The sequence below is a fragment of the Coturnix japonica genome, chromosome 4 (assembly GCF_054131305.1).
Source record: "Coturnix japonica strain WE chromosome 4, WE-NBRP24, whole genome shotgun sequence".
NCBI classification, from domain to species: Eukaryota; Metazoa; Chordata; class Aves; order Galliformes; family Phasianidae; genus Coturnix; species Coturnix japonica.
In genome coordinates, this window is record NC_140666.1 from 81,857,130 (window position 1) to 81,869,229 (window position 12,100).

The 12,100-nt window shown below is 38.0% G+C and overlaps 1 protein-coding gene across 12 annotated transcripts in view; it reads right to left on the reverse strand.

Annotated features, from left to right (window-relative positions):
• ACOX3 (acyl-CoA oxidase 3, pristanoyl) overlaps positions 1 to 12,088 on the reverse strand; it is a 50,956-nt gene extending 38,868 nt beyond the window's left edge. For 7 of the 12 annotated variants that reach the window (XM_085547440.1, XM_085547443.1, XM_015862690.3 and 4 more), the window contains exons 1-7: positions 12,057 to 12,088; positions 9,239 to 9,422; positions 7,575 to 7,808; positions 6,589 to 6,660; positions 5,517 to 5,606; positions 4,754 to 4,897; positions 3,975 to 4,063 (exon numbers count right to left, since the gene is read on the reverse strand). In XM_085547440.1, the coding sequence (XP_085403566.1) occupies positions 3,975 to 4,063; positions 4,754 to 4,897; positions 5,517 to 5,606; positions 6,589 to 6,660; positions 7,575 to 7,808; positions 9,239 to 9,406 (797 nt within the window). In that variant the 5' untranslated portion in view covers positions 9,407 to 9,422; positions 12,057 to 12,088. The remainder of the gene's footprint in view (positions 1 to 3,974; positions 4,064 to 4,753; positions 4,898 to 5,516; positions 5,607 to 6,588; positions 6,661 to 7,574; positions 7,809 to 9,238; positions 9,423 to 12,056) is intronic. The other 5 variants (XM_085547445.1, XM_015862691.3, XM_085547446.1 and 2 more) reach the window with 3 other exon arrangements.
• Between the last annotated feature and the right edge of the window lie 12 nt (positions 12,089 to 12,100).

Sequence of the window (12,100 nt, forward strand, 5' to 3'; positions counted from 1 at the left end):
GTCTGGCAAGGAGTTCTGAGTGTGTAGACTCCTGCAAAAGTCTAGAGCTGACACAGCTCTGCTGAGAAAAAAAAAACAACAAAAAGGACTGTCTGAAATTCACTGCAGATGTGAAGCCCTAGCTCTGATGGTGATAAAACAAGTGCATGACCAAAACCGAATCTCCCCTTTCCCTGTAGTACTGCCAGTGCCTGTTACTGAGATAGCTATCTTGATGTACTGGCTGCAGCTGTGCAGTTTTGAGGTACTGGAAAGTGACAAAAATGAGAGGATAAGGCAGTTTTCTTCAGCATTGCAACATCTTAGCAATGTGCACAGTACTGTATGCATCCAATTTCAGTTTGACTGTAGAAACTAGGTGGAAAGGGCAAAGCAGGGGAACATCAACAATGCAAAGTCACTGTTTTGACTTAAAGTTCAAATATACAAGATATGTCTCACAAAATATTTGGTTTAACTTTGAAAGTGGCACCGCTCACAAGGATTGATGATAACGAATTCGGATAACTTATGGCATTTTTAACAATTATTTTTATTTCATAGCTGCTTCATTATTATTGCTCTTTATACAATTGATTGTGACTCTGGCCAGAAGCTGGAGGGCAATAAAAAATACAGACGACCGTTATTTGCTTGAGAAGCAGGACTGATCTCTATGCTTGCTTTCTTATTTACATCCCTGTATTGTCCCTTTTCCTGTACAGGAACAGCCTCTTCTGTGGCCTTGCAGTGAACCAGACCTGACAAATGATCTGTATGAAAACAGACCGTATTTTTGTCAGATTAGTTTTCAGACAGTTCCAGTTCCCTAGCTGTGTCCACTACACAGCTACACAAATGCTTGTTCCAGCACAAAGGAAAAGGCAGTGTGGGAGTAGAAACAAAAGCCCAAGGGAGCATAGTGTACAACTTATCTTCACCAACTTCTGCTTTGGATTGTAAAATGAGGCTCTGAGAGACTATTTAGGCTGTAAAATTTACAGCTCCTACTTTCATAGTAAAATAACTGCAACCATTAGGAAATCTAAGTAAGATTTAACAGCATAAATACTGAGAGACAAAAGCTCTTTAAAGGAGCATGCTTTTGTTTGGACTATGCTTAAAACAGCAGTAGCAGAATCTTTATGAATTACTGAAACTGAAATACTACTGAGCACACAATAAAGAAATTAATTAACCATTTAGAAGACATAATATAAAGGACTTGAGAATGAACGATGCATGTCCTCTCTAGCATGCAAGGAACTGAAGGAAAGCCCAGAATACAATCTCTTTCCAATAGCGATTCTTCTGACCAACAAATCCCATTTACCCATTTCCTCTTGGGTGCTGTGTTTGTTTTCCAGTATCCAGAACACTGAATCTGGCTTCAGAGATTGTTAGAAAACACAACTGAATGATTTTGCAGGCTGTATGCGCACAGAAATCGCGTGCTAACTGTATATGAAATGTTTAACTTCTAGTGAAAAATGTTCAGTGTTCTGAAGTCCATCATTATAATTGCACAATGCTAACAATCCTTCTTCATCCAGAAAGATCCCTTTTTTCCCCTACAAAGAAATCAATTCAAATAAATAGCTTTCTCCTTGGCAGTAGTTTGCTGTACCTTTGATAGCTTAATCTGACTTGTTCTTCACTCACCATAGCTTTTAGCTTTTGTACACTCAACAAACTGTATGCGTGCTAGCAGCAGATACAGCTGAATGAGCTCAGAACTTGTTTTACATGGACTGGCACATTCAGTACTACTTCAGAAACACAGAACTAATTTTCAGACTCTTTCCTCATACTCACTTGGTTGTTTTCTCTTTCTGAATGGGGAAAGCAGCAGATAAAACTGGACATGAAATTGTTTCACCATTGATTTGCTGCCAATCACTTACTGATGTGCACTGAAGTAATGGATAATATTGGCAGTGTTAGTGAACCAGAGTAGACAAAAGCCCCAAAACCAAAGAGGAGAAACACAAACACATATCAGCACTTACCAATGCTTATGTCTCTCTCATACCTGCCACACATGTTAAGGAAAAGCCCCTGACGCACAAACACTCAGGAGCTCTTAGTGACTTTTTTTCTGCCCCAGATATTTCCATTTTGAGACCTCAGTGATCAGTGCATTTCAAAAAGTGCTGGACATCTTTGTATTATGCAAATAAAGACTGAAGCACTTGCATCCTCTGCTGGCAGCCTGATTTATTTTTTGGTAACAGAACACAGGAAGAGACTAAATTTGCCATGAGAAAAAAACTGTACTTCTGCCTTTGGTCATGCATAAATATATTACAGAACATTTTTTGAATGATAGAAAGGAGCAGATTTTAAAATGCCTTAAAGTGATTTTGTCCTTCTAATTAGATAGCTGAAGTTACATTGATTTGGAAAATACATGATTTTGGGACATTCTAGCAATGATGCTGAGAATTACTTAGAAAGTCAGATTCTGAAGGAGCAGACTAGTCAGTTGGGTCTGCACCCTGAAATCTCCCACATTACTTCTTAAATTCTTTCTCCAGAAAACATTATGCTCTGCATTAGCTTGTCAATCACCCTTCAGCCAAACGACCCAAGAGATTAATTTTCTAAAACCATAAAATTAATTCTGAGCACGGGGAATTTCTTCCCCATGTCCTATGCAGCCTACGCATGTTTGGGATACTGTGTACCCATACTGAAAAACAGTAGCATAAACTTCTCCAAGTACAGGAACAAATTCTGGTATCTTTTTAAATTTCCTGTTCTCTGAATGAAACTCTGACCGTTTATCCTGAGCATAACACTGAAGTATCTATAGTAATTGAGACAGACTTCAGACAACATATACTTAAAAAAACTGGCAAACATGCAGTAGAGATTGAAAGTAACACTTTAAATCATAGCATAATGGGATCTAATTTAACCTGCCTTATTAGATAAACATGAGCATACAAAATACATGCAAAAATTTCCTTTTTCTCCTTTCCTTATGTTGTGTTTAAAACAATACTGCAAATTAAGAATGAGTAGCAGAATTTGACTATTTCTACTGAAATGTCAAACTGAACTACTTTTGGGATGCTCGGGCCCACGCTGCTGTGCCATCTGGTGGCTACAAGTTTGTAACACAGACACAGGCAAAAGAATCCCACCAAAAACACTAGAACCTCTTTTACAGGCATCTTCTCACATTTTTCCTCTAAGACTTCCTTTTCTGCATGTTTTATTTTCCCATTCATCTGTATCTTCATGTAACAGAGCACTGATGAGAATTATCTGGATACATATAAACTTTGATTCAATTTTTGACATTATAGGTGCTTGGGACAGCAGGAGAGTGCTGGTACAGGCAACAAAACCTACATAACACCAACATCCTTCTGGAAAGACAGTCAAAGACATGGAACTTCTTTATGTCAGCCATACACAAAAAAATACAGAAAAAGTAATCAACCTTCTCCTTCTTTTCGGTAATGAACAGGATTAGACCAGGAACCCTGTGCTTTAAACAAGACAGCTAATGAGTCTCTGACCTGGGTCTAAGATTCAGCCCTACTGGGTCAGACTAATATCTTTATTAACAATAAACCTTGCCTGTGAATTTCTATTATCCTTGCTGTGGGCTGGAGATCAACATGCAAGATAACTGAGAGCTTACACCTGGATGAACTTAGAGGCTGACATACTTTAGTTTGTAACTTCACGGATTTATTTCAGGATTATTGTTGAAGAGCCTGTGATTGTAAGACTACCTGGGGGCACCCGCATTGTTATCAGCACTTTAGATTCCAAAAAGTTCTAAAAAGTTCTTCAAAATTGATGTGTGTGAACACACACACACACACACACATATATACATATGTAATTTAAGTAAGAACAAATTAAAGCCACTAGCTCTTTCACAATCTCAGAAGTACAGACAGAACTGACACAGGGTACTTGCACCACTACACTTGATACACTGTAGAATGCTTCCTCTTTTAAATGGATTGACTTACCCGTTATCCAACCCATTCTGCCCAATTTTCTTTCCTACATCACCAACCATCACTCCTGGCATTGGTAGGAGAGTTTTTGTATCACGAATCTGCATAGCATAGAAGTGGAAGAAAATATTATTTCCATTCCCCAATGGAAATATTAGTCATTGACTAAACTTTTCAAAGAGTGAAAATATGCCCAACTTGTATTTTGTTACTAGCATTAAATGAAGGTCTTTGTTTTTCCAAGCACACAGTCGTAGATTTAAATCATAGTTATATACTCTTTCATTCGGGATACAGATCATGTAATAAAAGTTACTTAGGTCAATTAAACTACTGTGTTAAATAAACTTTAGCGTGGATTGAACAAGCACTGAAACCTCAATTAGACATAAAAAATACAGAAGGAACAAAGAAAACTTCTGTATAATATTCAACTTTGAGATACTGTCTGATTTTGTAGTAAATTCTGTTCAGTCGGTTTTACTTTCTTCAACTTTTTAACTTTCCACTTTAAGCCAAGAGTTTCAGGACTCCGCATAGCACAGATTATTTTAAATCTTAACTATTCTGTATTTTCCAGCTGCATAAAATTGACATAAAATCGGCTGTACAACCACCACAAAAACACAGTGAGCATTTAAAAACAGAACACTCATTACATTTGCAATAAATGTTGAAGGCATTACTTAAAAGTACATGATAGTCAGACATAAGAAACAGCACTAACAGAAAATCTTTGAGGTCTCTTACCCCCACAAAAAGACAAAAGATTAACCATGTTTCTATCCTACCTGTACAATGAAGGAATGTAATCCTTGGCACTGTCCATCAGGAGTGTAGAGTTGGGCATACACAACTGCATGTGTGGCATGTTTCCCCATATTACCAACCCAGAACTTTGCAGCTTCAAAGTCAGGAGAATTAATGACAAATTCCTGCAGCCACAAAATAAAAAGGAGAAAAATGATCAAAATGATAAAATCTATTGAGTGCTTCCTTGTGACAAAGATAATGTTTTGTAACCATGTATTAACTACCAAGTTTTCATTCTGTACTCTGCCTGAGTAGCTGAGATCTCTCTTACACTGCTCAACTTAGGACAGAATACATGTGGCTAAGAAGAATTTAGAGCAGAAGTAGTTCGTGGCTTGATTGTAAGGCTTAAATTTCAGCCTCTAAACTTCTCACTTAGGTAGTTAACATAGTAAAGCAAAGTGATGGACTCTGAAGCATTCCCTGGGTCTTGATTAAATTCAGCTGAGTCCACACGATGCTCGAATCTGCACAGGGACCATCTCCCTCTTGTGCAGTTTTCTCTGGAGAGGAAGCCTGCCTAACAGTGTGAAAGATGGTTTCCAATTTCCTAGCTTGGACAACTAGGGGACCATGAAGAGCATCTATTCTGTACAATATATGTATCCTGAAATGTAGACATAGCTTTAACATTCTGATGTTTTAGATTCCAAGTACTGTGTTTTCTGAATGTAAAACAAACAAACAAACAAACAACCTCAGATAAACAGCACTGAGCACTACTACTGTACATCAACTAACCTGAGTGTTATGATCAAATGTGGCAGTGGTCCGTATGCCTTTGGTATTAGTTCCATGGCTGAGTTCGGTAAGAGCAAAACATCCAAAAATCTAAAGAGATATAAGGCATAATTCAAGACTAATTAATTAGGGCAATTTAAACTATAACATTTGTAAATTACTGAATATTCAGCTGTTAGATACTAGCTTGTATTGCAAAGAAGCCAATTGGATATAATCCTAAGGCTGGGAGTACCTATGATGCCTGCAGTAAGGGAAAAGATTTTTTTCCTTTGCTGGCTGACTTACTTAGGCAGGCAGAGATGGTCAGTTTTCAGGCCTCAGCTGAGAGAAGGACTGTGCAGTGAAAACGGGTGAGTTTGCTCTCAATACAAACAGTTCTCACTTCCAAAGTCAAAGGAGAAGTGGAATGAAGCTGTTTACTTTTATAAAGGCAAGGAGTCTAAATTATTAGCAGGGGTTACATTTCTATCATATCAGTATATGATAAGCCTATGGATCAAGCCAGACAGTAAATGCTGACCAGGAAAAACTGCTTAGGATTGGCTCTTTCTGTATCAGAGTGGATGCACTTACTTACTGCACAGTGCACTTGGTTCTAGTTCTCCTTTGGACTCTGTGTGGTGTTTATATAGTGTGAAGACATTAATATTTTCCGGCTTATAGCACTGCTATTGAATATTTCTAGCATCTCACCAAGGATATGTGCTGCACAGTGCGTGATGCAGATGTGGGAATGTCTAAGTATAAAACTTGCTACAATACTGTTAAAAGACTGTGGGGGGAAGGAGCAAAACTGATATAGTGTCATCTATATTGTCTTTTGGGAGAAGTCAACAAAGTTTGTCTGCACGTTAACTTGAATAGACTAAAACAGATTCAGGAAATGGTGTAAGAATTGCTAGTGAGATAGTCAGGACTGACTGCTTGAATGTGTGCTCTTCAGTCTTCCTTTACTTTGTTATTTATTGGTAGGTACATAGCTATGTAGATCAAAAACACTACAAAAATGTATTTGAGCGCCATGGTTATGAAAATACCCAGTTCTAAAAAGCTATCAAAAGAAATTTACCTCCATGTTATAAATTTTCTCCAAGAAGTCTGCAAACCTTTTTGAAGCACTCAAAATTGTACCTCCAAATACCTGCAAAAACAGAAAATGCATCAGTGACCTCGTGATGGAAAACACAAATGTATATACATAAGAATTTGTAGTAATGACGTTCATTAAAGAGATCAGGTAAAGTAGCAAATTTTCACTGTTTGAATCTGATCAAGCATTCATTGCAAACTCTTAAATAAGCCTTGTTGAGCTCATTTTCCACTTGTGCTTGTGGATATCTTCTTGAAGAATATAAAACTGTAAGAATATTCTAGTTTGCTGGGAACTGAAGGTATCTGATTCACAACCAAACGAGAACAAGAGATATGTTCAATTTACTAGATGGATGTTCATATAGTAAAACTCTAAATCCCGGACCTCTACTGCCCAGCAATGAGTATTAATAACTCAGCTACTATTATTTGATCAGCCATGTGAAGTATTCTTTCTAAGAGACTAATCTAGGGGCAAAGTGATGAACAGAACCCACTGATGTTGGCGATCGTCTTTACACAGATTTCTGTTACTTCTGTATTCTGCCCTGAATCAACACACCAGGGGCTGAGGCAAGGAAGTTTCAGACAACTGTATATAGAGTTGTAGTAGAGACACAAACACCAAACAGGGCCCATAAAACCTAGTTCTTTTTGCTGCTACTGCCATTGAGGAGCAAGAAGGGACAAAAGAAGGTGGAACTGAAGAAGTCAAAATAGTAGCTGTGCCTATGCTGTTGCACTCACCAGACAGGATTCCAGCTAGCTGACAAAAACATCTACTAAACTAAAGTTATCCCACAGACCTCTGAGTCTTCTAAACAACTAAATTTGAACTAAACTGAATTTGGTTATTGAAAACAAGGGGCTAGAAAGATATGTTGTTGTAACAAAACGGGCAGAAAACCAACAGAACAAGAGTGTTATAAGAAACTTCAAAAATATTTTTACAGCTTTACTTACACCACAGTGTAAGCAAAATTGGAGACATGGAGACCAGTCATACATTCCTATACAGATAACCATATTTAATATCATCAATGGGTTCTCTATGATCTCTTGCTGAGTAACAAAATCATACTCAAAGAGCCTTTTACAGCGCAGGAACGTCAGCTCTTGATACTTCTCACGGCTCAATTCTTCTCCAGGATGATGTGCAAATAAAGGATCACTTTCTAGAGCAGAGAAGATTCTGTTCTTGAGGAAGGAAAAACAATGATTTGAGAATGTTAATACAAAGGAATTAACAAAACAAGTTAATGTAGGATAATACCAGGCCTTAAACTATAACGGTTTGATATAAGTTTATAGAGCAAAAAGCTCACAGAATTAAAAGATTGTTAAAATTGTCTATCATTATGGATACAGTTCATGAAACTCAACTTTACAGAAGCTCCTTTGTCATTGCATAATAAGTGTGGGACTGATTCACTCTAAATGTAAGAGATTGGTTTGGTAAAAGTTACATTCTTTTTATAGCTGCTTCATTATTTCGCTATGAAGCTGCTGGCGGGCAGCACTTGTACTTAGATTGAAGACAAAATCTTCCAGAGGTAGCATTTAGTTATTAATATATCATAATGGTAAAGGCACCAGGCTACCACAACTGTTCTGCCCCCAAATGAAAGCAGAAATGTACTCCCTTAAACAGAATCATAATATGTACCCATTTTATATGAGGATGTACAACCTTCAAAGTTTTAATTTTGATCTTATTTTTCTTAGATAGAGTCATAAAATCACAGAATTATTTGGTTTAGAAGAAAGCCAGCCAGGCTTTCTTGATGGGCCAAGGGATGTGCCATCCACACCTTCTCTAGGCAATGTGTTCCAGTGCCTTACCACCTACATAAATAATTTCTTCTTAGTATTTAATTTACTCTCAATTTCAAAACAATACCCCTTGTTCTATTACTACATGCCTTTGTAAAAAGAACCTCTCCAGTTTTCTTGTAGGTACCCTTTATTTACAGCAAATTTGCTAAAATGCCTTCCAGTTAAAATATGTACCAGTTAGATGCAGAACAACGCTTTTGGTTCTCCTACAAGATTTCTAATAATTATGATGAATGTACAAGATTAGCTTAAATCCACAAAATGCTAAATCACCATCAAAATGTTCATTCTGTCTCCTCCTACATCTTTCAAGTCATGCATTCCCACATCATCTTTTGTGTTGCAATTAATCTTTTTTTTTATTAGGGATAGCTGTCATTCAGTTAGGCAAGCTAAACTATCCAACATACACCACACAAGCATTATTGCAAACACAGGTCAAAGAATGACAGAAATAACATGTTCAGTAGTGGCATGTACTCAGATGAGTTTAAGTAAATTGTAAAATCAGAAGATATATGACTCAATGCCTCTCATAAAGAAATACAATACATACAGATTCCTCTCAGTTTAAAAAGGACAATAAAGTCCTGTAATGCTGCATCTGGTAGTGCCTTATTAGACAGCAACACAGTTTGCTTAAAAATTCAACTCTGTTCTGAAAAACAGATGGGCAGAAATAATTTCTTCTTGCTCCATATCTAAAGACTATTAAATACTCTGTGTTTGAAAACCATATATGTGTTTCTATAAGTCCAAAATTAAAAACACTTACTGTCTTGCTATCTTACCTTAAGCTGGATGATATCTTCACCATCGAGAAACACTGCCATCTCTTTCCAGTTGAAGGAAGCTTTCTGTCTATATTTGGAGAGAGGCCCCTTAGGGAAATCTGGTAGCAAAGTATTCCAAGAACTTTGGTTGCCAGTGGCTTCTTTCACATTCAGCATGGGTGCCATTGTTAGTCAAACAGTTCTGCAACAAAGAAAATTTACATTATGAACTGAAGTACTGCTCATTAAGTAATAAGAAGGGTTGTTAATTAAACCCACAGACTTATTGTAATGTGTGAGTAAAGCGGTACAGAATCACAGAATCATAGAATTACTCAGATTGGAAATGACCTCAAAGATCATCAAGTCCAACCACAGCCCAACCTAACCATAGTACCCTTACTCTAACAACCCTCTTAAACACATCCAGGGACAGTGACTCAACCACCTCCCTGGGGAGCATATTCCAGTACTTAACTACCCTTTCTGTAAAGAAGTGTTTCCTGATGTCCAACCTAAACTTACCCTGGCACAACTTGAGGCCAACTAAAAGCTTGGCTGTCCATTTTTCTAATCCAGTTGGCTTGCTATATACTAAGAAAAAAATACCTTTGATCAAATGTAAATGAATTACATAGCCTTTGTTATTAAAATGTGATCTAAATATTTTAAAGTAAGCACAATATAAAGAAGGAACAGCACTGGTAATATTCTGTATCAAGAAATGGGCAATCCAAGGAAGATAATAGGATGTTTCAAATAACATAATGTCAATGATGTCACTAAGCCACCTCACTTCTACCTGAAAGGCAAAATAAAATAGAAAAGCACACAAACATGAACAACAAAACTGTGATCAAATACAGGAAATGCCAAAAATATCTCCACTGTACTGGTTAACATTTAAACAATTACTGGTTATGTATTAAGATTTGCTATTGAACTTAAGTGATGAACTGCTGTTCACATATTAACACAAGTCAGAAGACTTCAGAGACCTGACAGGAACTCTACCCTTATCTTCCTCTGGCTGAATATGTTAATAAATAACTGGCTAATAATGTTAAGAACACCAACGGCACGAAACAAGCTCTCACTAGTGTTCAAAAGCCAGTCAGGGCAGAATACTGTTACTGCAGGTAACAATTCATACTTTGATTTGTGAATTTCTGCAGAGATCTACAGATAAATTGCATTTGTGTACTAATATATTCTGCTGAAATAATTCTCCAGAAGAGTTATTAAGACTAAAGAAGGATAAGTGTTATCAGGCATGAAGATACATTTATATCCTGAAGGTACAGCTTTAGCATTCTGTACATAAAGGAATCCACATAGAAAAAAGGAGGGCCTTCATTGTCATGCAGCTCTCTGCACTCAACCAACACCATCCAGTCCTTCTTACAATATTTAGTGTGCCACTTTGCCTATGAAAGCGTGCTGTTGCACTTTCCTCTGTAGAGGAAGAAGATTGGGGAAAGAAAGCTTTCTCCAGTACACTCTTACCACATTTCAGGGGCAGATCTCAACTTATTTTCTTGTAATTTTGTTGACTTACACAGAACTGTAAATACTGAAGTGAACAATATGAGCTTCTATAAAAGTTTTCATAGAGAGACTGAAACTGATGGTAAGATCAAAGGCACTAAACTAGGTCTAGTGTAAAGCAGTTGCAATAGTTAGGTGAACAGAAAGCACTCTGAAATTATTGCTGTAATGGATGTTTGATATAATTAGCAAAAAGCTCAGTCCATTACTTGGAGTGCTTGGAACTGGGATGAAGGAAAGAAGGAGTGGACAACTTACTGTTGATAATGACACTGTGAAAGCACAAAGCAAATAACCAAGTGGGTCAGCATGGGGGGAAACAGTGCTTAGGTTCATTTTTCTGGCCTGGCTAGAAGCAGCAACTCCCAAAGCCATTCGGAGGACACCTGGACCCAGGGCTGGCCAAGGGCCTCAGCTAGGCCTACTGAAATGTGTAGAAACTAATTTGGCATTCTGCTTACATACATAAACCCTCTTTGGGGTTTCAGTTGTAAAATCTCTATTTCAACTGCCAAAATTCAGTGCAGGTGATATTATTATTATTATTATTATTATTATTATTATTATTATTATTATTACTATTATTTTGTTTGAAGCGTGAAATAATGATTGCAGAAGGTGGTACTTTTTAACACCAAAGTGTGCTGAGATGTGCTTTCTCAAACAAAAGAGGTCAGAAAGGCATTTCTATACTGAGGTATTGCAGTCAGGATAAGTTGGACCTTATCACAAATTATACACTGGTTCAGGTTGGAAGGGACCAAAACATCATCCAATTGCAATCCCAGTGCCATGGCAAAGCTACTGGCCACCAGATCAGGCTGCCCAGGACCCCATCCAACCTGTCCATGAGCACCTCCAGGGATGGAGCATCCACAGCTTCTCAGGACAGCCTGTACCAGAGTATCACCACCTCCTAAGAGGTCATCAGGTGCAGGAATGGGCTGCCTAGGTAGGTGGTTGAGTTGCTGTCCCTGGAGGTGTTCAAGAAACATTCAGATGTTGTACTAAGGCACACGGTTTGCTGGTGCCATCAGCAAACTTGCTGAGGGTACGTTCAATTCCGTCATCTACGTCATTTTTGAAGATGTTAAAGATGGACCTTCGGGGGGCGCTGCTTGTCATTGACCTCCACCTACACATAGAACCACTGACCACAACTCTCTGGCTGCGACCACCCAACCAAACCCTTTATCCAACTAATAGCATCTCCCGCAACTCTCAAAGCCCTCGCACAAGTCCAGCCTACTGACAGCAAATTACAGGGGTGCACGGACGCTCCGTTTACCTTCTCTCGCCGCCGTCTCCGCCTCGGGAAGTGACGGCAGCATC